The sequence below is a fragment of the Chiloscyllium punctatum genome, chromosome 48 (assembly GCF_047496795.1).
Source record: "Chiloscyllium punctatum isolate Juve2018m chromosome 48, sChiPun1.3, whole genome shotgun sequence".
Classification (NCBI taxonomy): domain Eukaryota; kingdom Metazoa; phylum Chordata; class Chondrichthyes; order Orectolobiformes; family Hemiscylliidae; genus Chiloscyllium; species Chiloscyllium punctatum.
The window spans coordinates 30,275,638-30,283,929 of record NC_092786.1 but is presented as its reverse complement, the minus strand read 5'-3'; the positions used below and the strand labels follow the sequence as shown (position 1 = coordinate 30,283,929).

At 47.8% G+C, this 8,292-nt stretch overlaps 1 protein-coding gene across 1 annotated transcript; it reads left to right on the top strand.

Annotated features, from left to right (window-relative positions):
• Positions 1–5,423: 5,423 nt before the first annotated feature.
• On the top strand, positions 5,424–8,083 carry LOC140468800 (zona pellucida sperm-binding protein 3-like). The gene is made up of 8 exons (XM_072564822.1): positions 5,424–5,648; positions 6,687–6,802; positions 6,892–6,995; positions 7,087–7,264; positions 7,348–7,474; positions 7,556–7,644; positions 7,729–7,850; positions 7,935–8,083. Exons 1-8 carry the CDS (start codon positions 5,424–5,426, stop codon positions 8,081–8,083), a joined length of 1,110 nt encoding a protein of 369 aa, XP_072420923.1.
• The last annotated feature ends 209 nt before the right edge of the window (positions 8,084–8,292 follow it).

The window sequence follows — 8,292 nt, the reverse complement described above, 5'->3', positions numbered from 1 at the left end:
GACCATCTTTTTCCTGCCTGACAGGTACATACATATCAAGGACACGTCGCATCTGTTCCTTGAAAAAGTTCCACATTTCATCAACATCCTTTCCTGACAGCTTATGCTCCTCAGATTTTGTCTTGCAGCATCGTATTTACCCTTTCTCCCCTCCCTACCCCACCGCCCCATTGTAAAACCTACCCTGTTGCACGCACCTATCTCTCTCCATAACCAAGGTGAATGTCACAGAATTGTGGTCACCATCACCAAAATGCTCACCCACTAACAAGCCCATCACTTGTCCCGGTTCATTACCAAGCACCAAATCCAATATGGCCTCCCCTCTGGTCGGACAATCTACAAACTGAGTTAGAAAAGCTTCCTGGACACACTGCACAAACACCGCCCCGTCCAATCTACTTGATCTAAAGAGATTCCAATCAATATTTGGGAAGTTGAAATCGCCCATGACGACTAACCTGTGGCTTCTCCACCTTTCCAAAATCTGTTTCCCAATCTGTTTCTCCACATCTCTGCTGCTATTGGGGGGCCTATAGTAAACACCCAACAAGGTGACTGCACCTTTCCGATTTCTGACTTCAGCCCATACTACCTCTAAAGGCAGATCCCCCTCAAACTGCCTTTCTGCCGCTGTTATACCATTTCTAATTAGCAACACCATCACCCCTCCTTTTTTACCAGCCTCCCTAATCTTACTGAAACATCTGTAAACAGGAACCTCCAACAATCATTCCTGTCCCTCTTCTGTCCACATTTCTGTGATGGCCACAACATCGTAGTCCCAAGTACCGATCCACGCCTTAGGTTCACCCACCTTATTTCTGATACTCCTTGCATTGAAGTATACACACTTGAACCCATCTGTGTCCGCAAGTATTCCCAGTCAGTGCTACCTTCTCCACAGCCTCCCTACGTTCTTGGACATCCTGAAAAACAGCTAACCTACCTGCTGTACTACAAGTCCGGATCCCATCCACTTGCCAAATTAGTTTAAACCCTCCCGAAGAGTGCTAGCAAACCTACCTCCCAGGATATTGGTGCCCTTCTGGTTCAGGTACAACCCATCCTGCTTGTACAGGTCCCACCTTCCCCAGAATGCAGTCCAACTGACCAAATACCTGAAGCCCTCCCTCCTACACCATCCTTGCAGCCACGTGTTCAACTGCACTCCCTCCCTATTCCTTGCCTCACTGTCACGTGGCACCGGCAACAACCCAGAGATGACGACTCTGTCCGTCCTAGCTTTTAGCTTCCAGCCTAACTCCCTGAGCTCCTCCCCACCCCTCTTCCTTCCTGTGTCATTGGTGCGAATGTGCACCACGACTTCTGGCACACCCTCCCGCTTAAGGATTCTGAAGGCACAGTCCGAGACGTCTCGGACCCAGAACGCAACAAACCATCTGAGAGTCTCGCCCATGTCTACAGAACCGCCTGTCTGTACCTCTAACTATAGAGTCTCCTATAACTTAAAGCAGTCACCCTCACTTCCCCTCTTTAAGTTCAGCTCTTTTAGTCATACTTGGACCAAGCTGTACTGAGATCAGGAGCTGAGCAATCCTGGTGGAACACAGACTGAGCATCAGTGAACAGGTTAGTGTGGAGGACATGTGCCTTGATAACACTGTTGACAAAACCTTCCATCACTTCACTTGTGATTGAGAGTGGATTGGTGGGGGAGGAATTGGCAAGGTTGGATTTATCCCAGTTTTTAGCAACAGGATGCTACTGGAAAATTATCTCCATTTCCAGGTAGATGCTGCAGCTGTAGCTGAACTGGAACAGAATAGACAGGGACACGGCACGTTCAGGATCACAGCTCTTTCACCTTATTCCCACAGTATTCGTCAGAGTGCATTGGCTTCACATTATCCAACGTCTGCAGCTGTTTCTCTATTTCACTTGTAGTCAATAGTACTGACTGAAGACGGGCATCGGTGATGCTGGGGACAACAATGGATTGTCCCTTTGGATCTTTCTGGCTGCAGGTTGTTGTAAATGCTTCAGCCTTATCCTTTGTGTTGGTTGCTCCATTATTGAGGGTGGGGAAATTTGTGGAACCGCCTCCTCTTGGCAATTTTTAAATTCAGACTCCTACAGCACACAGAGGCCCTTCAGCCCAAACTGGTCTGGGCTGACCACAATGTCCATCCACACTAACCCCATTTCCCTGTACTGGGCCCACAGCCTTCTAATCCTTTCCTCTCCATGTTTTTCTCTGAATGCATTTTTGAACGTTGTTTACGTATCTGCCTCAAACACTTCTGCTGGCTTCTTATTCCATATGCGTACCCCCCAAACTACGTGAAATCATTGCCCCTCCGTTTCCCTTTCATTCTTTTCCCCTCTAACCTTAAACGAATGTTCTCTAGTCCTTGACTCCTCCATACTGGGAAAAAGTCTGAGTACTTTCACCCCATCCATGCCTTTCATGATCTGATACACTCCCATAAGAATTCACCGCCTCCCCCGCAGAAACAAGTCCGAGCTTGTGCAATCTCTCCCTCCAACTCAGACCCAGAGTCCTGGCAACATCATTGTAAATTCCTTCTGCATTCTGTCCTGTTTAATAACATCTTTCCGAGAGCAAGGTGACCACAACTGAACACAATACTCCAAGTGCAAGCCTCGTCACCATTCTGTATAACTGCAACATAACTTCCCAACATCTCTACTCAAGGCCCTGACTGATGAAGGCCAGTCTGCCAAAAGCCACCTTCACTGCCTGTCTACCTGTGACTGCACTTTCAGAGAACCATTCACCTGAACTCCAAGGTCCCTCTGTTCCACTACACTCTCGATGGTCCAACCATTCATCATGAAACTCCTACCTTGATGTGACTTCCCAATCTGTAACACCTCATACTGATCTACATTGAACTCCATTTGCAATTTCTCAGTGCTTGTGCCCAGGTGGGACAAAGTGAGGACTGCAGTTGCTGGAGATCAGAGTCGGAAAGTGTGGTGCTGGAAAAGCACAGCCGTTCAGGCAGCATCTGAGGAACAAGAGAGACGACGCTTCAAGCACAAGCTCTTCATCAGGAATGAGGGGATGCCCTCAAGATGCCTCAGTGATAAATGGGATGCGGTGGGGCTGGGAGGAGAGGAAATAAGGAAACTGGTGAAATCGACATGGTCCAATCATATGGAATCATGGTAACCTCCTTCACTGTCCACTTCATCTCCAAGTTAGGTTTCATCTGCAAACTTACTAACAATACCTTGTATGTTCACATCCAAATCATTTATACAAATGACAAAAAACACCGATCCTTATGGCACACCACTGCTCACAGCCCTCCACTCTCAAAAGCAATCCTCTACTACTACCCTATGTCTTCTACCTTCCAGCCAGTTCTGTCCCCACATCCCTGTATTCCACGAGATCTAACCTTGCTAACCAGTCACCCATGAGGAACTTTGTTGAATGCCTTGCTGAAGTCCATACAGATCACGTCCCCCACGCTGCTCTCATCAATCCTCTGTGTTACTTCTTCAAACAAATTTAATCAATTTTATGAGAAATGATCTCTCACACACAAAGCCATGCTGACTATCCCTAATCAGTCTTTGGCTTACCAAATACATGTAAATCCTGTCCCTCAGGAATCCCTCCAACAACTTGCCCAGCACCGATGCCAAACTCACGAGTCTGGAGTTCCCTGGCTTTTCCTAACCACCTTTCCTAAATAGTGACAACACATTAGCCAAACTCCAGTCTTCTGGTACCTCACCTACAAATGTTGATGATACAAATTTCTCAGCAAGAGGCCCAGCCATCACTCCCCAAGCTTCCCACAGAGTTCCAGGGTACACCTGATCAGCCTGTAGGGATTTATACACATTTATGTTGAATCATAGAATCCCTACAGTGTGGAAACAGGCCATTTGGCTCAACAAGTCCACATTGACGCTTTCAAGAGTAACCCAGCCAAACCCATTCCCTTACCCTATTACTCTACATGTTCCCTGACTAATGCACCTACCTACACATCCCTGAACACAAACGGTAATTTACCACGGCGCATCCACCTAACCTGCACATCTTTGGATAGTGGGAGGAAACCAGAGCTCCCAGAGTAATCCCACACAGACACAAGGAGAACGTGCAAACTCCACACAGAGAGTTGCCCGAGACTGGAATCAAACCCATGTCCCAGGTGCTGTGAGGCAGCAGTGCTAACCACTGTGCCACCATGCTGCCCCATCTTCCCTTTTAGAATGAATGTAAAATTCTCTCAACACCCCACACGTGCATCTACCTATCGCCATCCCAGCTCCCTTGCCCCCATTCCTAATCTCCGATTTATCTCTCAGCCCCCTTTCCCAATCCACAATCCTGATGAAGGGCTTATACCCGAAACCAACTCTCCTGCTCCTCAGATGCTGTGCTTTTCCAGGGCCACACACTTTGACTGTGATCTCCAGAATCTGGACTCCTCACTTTCTCCCTCAACACCATCCCCCAACAAACTCCGCCAGAGCAAGGTCAGTGTGGGACGCGATACATGAGCTTCCTCTGCTCATTTTCACTGAACAGAAAGTTGTCTCTATACTTTTAAACTAAATGTACAGCTACACTGTGTATATCAAACACTTTTAATCCAGGGACCTCACTGAGTTAGAAACAGAGTAAAAGATTGTACTCTTTCCAACTGAAACTCGAGCTTCTATTCTTGAAAACTGGAAGGAAAGCTGTCCCCATCAAAGGTTCCCCAGAGACAGAAACAGAGACAGCACATGGTGAAATACAGAGTAAAACTGCTTCTACTCTATAAATTAAAAATAAACTGAAAATAAAGCTCTCCCTGCATTCCAGAGAGAGAGGGGCATGATAAGTTTACAAGAATAAAGCTTCTTGCACATTGCCTACATCAAACACTTCCATGGGTCTCACTGTCAGTCTCCTCAGGCGAGGGTGGACAGGATCCAGCAGACACCCTCCCAGATCAATGAGCTACGTTTGATGATTGTATTCATGGGGCCTTCACCATGAGACCTTGTGGAGCTGAATTCAGTCAGGTGACAGCACAGCAGCTCACAGCCACTCCTATTGGTCCAAATGAAATAGGCCCTCCTGGTAAGAACTCGACCAGTTCGGTCATTGGTGGAAATTGTAGAGATTGGGGCTGGTTGATTGGTTCAATGTTGCTGCTTCTGGTCACATTGGTGTCAGGTGAGAGCAGGTTGTGTGTATAAAAGGAGCTGGTTGAGAGTGTGTGGGGATGGTTGAGTTGTTTGTGATCATGGGTGATTTTGTAGTGAGGGGTTTGTTCCCTTTGTTGGTGTTAGTTGGTGCTGTTTATTGCTCTGAAACATGGCAACAGTTTCTGAGCCAGAGGTTTCCATGGACAATAGTGAGAGCCAGCCCTGTTCCTGAGAGAGTGCCTCCTCATGGGGATCCCATTGGTTCCAGTTTCCGAATGTCTGATGTTGGGAGTGTGTCCCCACTACAGACTGTGATGGTGCAGTGTGGAGAGCACAACCTGCTGGTCAGGGCCCAGCTGGATTTATTTGGAACCAGGCACCTGATTAAAGCTGCTGACCTGACCCTGGGGACAGCAGGTTGTCAGCCAACCAGGGTCTTCCCTGAGAACCAGACTGTCCTCTTTGACTATGGGCTGCATGAGTGTGGCAGCAGATTGCAGGTAATGGGGGTTGTCTACACTTGCTGGAAGTTTGGGCTGTAGATGATTCCTGACTAGAACCCTAAATGTGATGTTAATATGTAGGAACTGTCTCTCCTACATTCTCAAATCATCAGACTAAGTTCCTCGCCTGGATTGGACTGTGTGCCTGAACGGTTCTCCATCTCTAGCCTTTTGCTCCCATTCTTATTGGATTAGAAGCTTCTGATTACAGGGGTTGCTCTGTTAGAATGTTTTCAGTATGAATTAAGTATCATGTGTTGACTTGTGGGTGGTGTTTTGATGCTGAGTGTTCTCCTGACTTGGTTTAGTGATCCACTATAGTGTGGATTTCTATTATCACTACTTTCTCCATAGTGAGGTCACAGGAGCACAACTCTTAGCAGCATGTCTTGTGTTTAGTTGGATGGAAAGTAGCTCCATCACCATCAGGCACATTGTCTTGACTCCCTCCCACTGGGGGTGTTGGTCTATGAATAAATTAACTGCTCATGTACTCGAGCTCCACGTTTGGCCTGTTGGTAAAACTAGTTTGATTTTATTATGGCTAATTAGTTTCTGTTCTTTCCCATCTCCTAAATACTGTTTTATTGCCTAACCTTCTGATTAATCTCCCAATTCTGCTCATAATACGAAGGTTTCATGATTACACAAGGAGATGATGGCCAAAAGATCCCTGCAGCCTCTTCCCTGTGATAACAATCACCACGTCCCTGTTCCCTCAATACTATCTCTAATTTAGTCTGGGAACCGAACACACAACCTCCTTTCGACCAAGTTTTGGTTTGGAATTCCGATCCTGATCTTTGGAATGATGCCTTACATTGTTGAATTGATCCTAAATGACTAACCCCCGACCTGTGAACTGCCCTTGAATACTGGTCTCTCCAGCTCAGGGTGTGGGAAAGCAGATTCCTGGCCCTGAGACTGTTGGTCTCACTAAAGAATTGTCACAATGGGACGGTGTCATTGTAAACACTGTGTAGATCCTTATCATTTCAGATCAGCCTCTCCATTCCTTAATCTGGTGTCTTTCAGATGACTGAAGATTTCCTGGTCTACACCACCCACCTGACCCACGTCCCAAACTATCCTGGATCTGTCATTGTGAGAACCAATGGTGCTGTTGTTCCCATTGAATGTCGTTATTTGAGGTGAGAATCATTACTCAATTGTCAGTATGATCCCCTGCTGCTGTTGTCGAACACTGGCCTAAAATGGCTGCCCTGTCTCCTTTCCCCAGGAAGGGCAATGTGAGCAGCAATCCCATCAGGCCCACCTGGATCCCATTCAGCTCCACCAGGTCTGGAGAAGGGCATCTGTCATTCTCCCTGCATCTAATGAATGGTAAGTGATGGGTGGCTGGGGAGGGATCTCCTGGTGTCTCTCTGCGTGAGTTGTACCCATTGAATCCAACCTTTGTCTTGCTGTACTTCAGGTGACTGGCTGACAGAGCGCACTTCCACTGTCTACTCCCTGGGAGACCTCATTCACATTGAGGCATCGGTGTCACTGGCCAACCATGTGCCCCTGAAGCTGTACATTGATCGCTGTGTAGCTACACTGAGCCCAGACAAGGACTCCACCCCGAGATACAGCATCATTGACTACAATGGGTAAGGAGCTCTCTGATTTCTCCAGCTGCTCCCATCTCAGTGGCTTCACTCCATTCACTTCATGGCCCTTTGTCCATCTGCAGTTGCCTCCTGGACAGCAAAGCTGAGGATTCCTTTTCAACCTTTGTGTCGCCCACAGACAGGCGGGAGGCGGACAAGCTCCGGTTTGACCTGGATGCCTTCCGTTTCTATGGAGATGAGCGATCCTTGGTAAGAGGAAGCTGCTGATGTACTCTTGCACAATGGGGAGGGAGTCACTAAACACTGACTTGTTCTGACTGTGTCCCTCAGATGTTCATCACCTGTCACCTGAGAGTTGCTGCAGTGGATCACGGAGATTCCAGGAATAAAGCTTGTACTTTCCAGAAGCTGCAGAATATGTAAGTTCCCTCTCCCTGTCCCTCAGGGATGTTGTTGGGAGAGGTGATGCATCATGTGGTTGATGGGCTGTTCCTCTTGTTTAGTTGGACCCCATTGGAGGAGTCAGACAGTGACATTTGTGCCTGTTGCCATGTGGGGAATTGTGGGAGCACAAGGGAGATCGTGATCCCTTTCAGAGGAAGGAGAGACCTTGGCCCTGAAGCTGGTAGGTCATTGCCCTCTAGATGCTGGGATCTCCCCTCACCCCCATCTTGTTCCCCTCCCTTGACTGTGATGTTTGATCTTGTAGAGAGTGAAGCTGGATTGGAGGGGGAGGCCTCACTTGGCCCCCTGATCATTCTGGATACTGAGCTGACCAACGTGGCAACTCAGCCCCTGACTGAGGGTGACAGAAAGATGCAGGAGAAGTATCCCAGGGGTGAGTTGGCTGCCTGCTAGTTTCCCTTTCTGTCCCTGTTTTCCCTCAGTAACCATTGGTTTCTCCTTGTTTTGTAGGTGTGGAGTCAGAGCTGGTTGTGATGGTGGTCCTGACTGTGGCAGCTGTCTGTCTGGTCTCTGCTTCATTGCTGGCCTTGTTCCTGTACAAGAGACACAAGAAAACACCCATCAACTGGTGATTGGGAGAGTCAATAAAGCAGTGAATCATG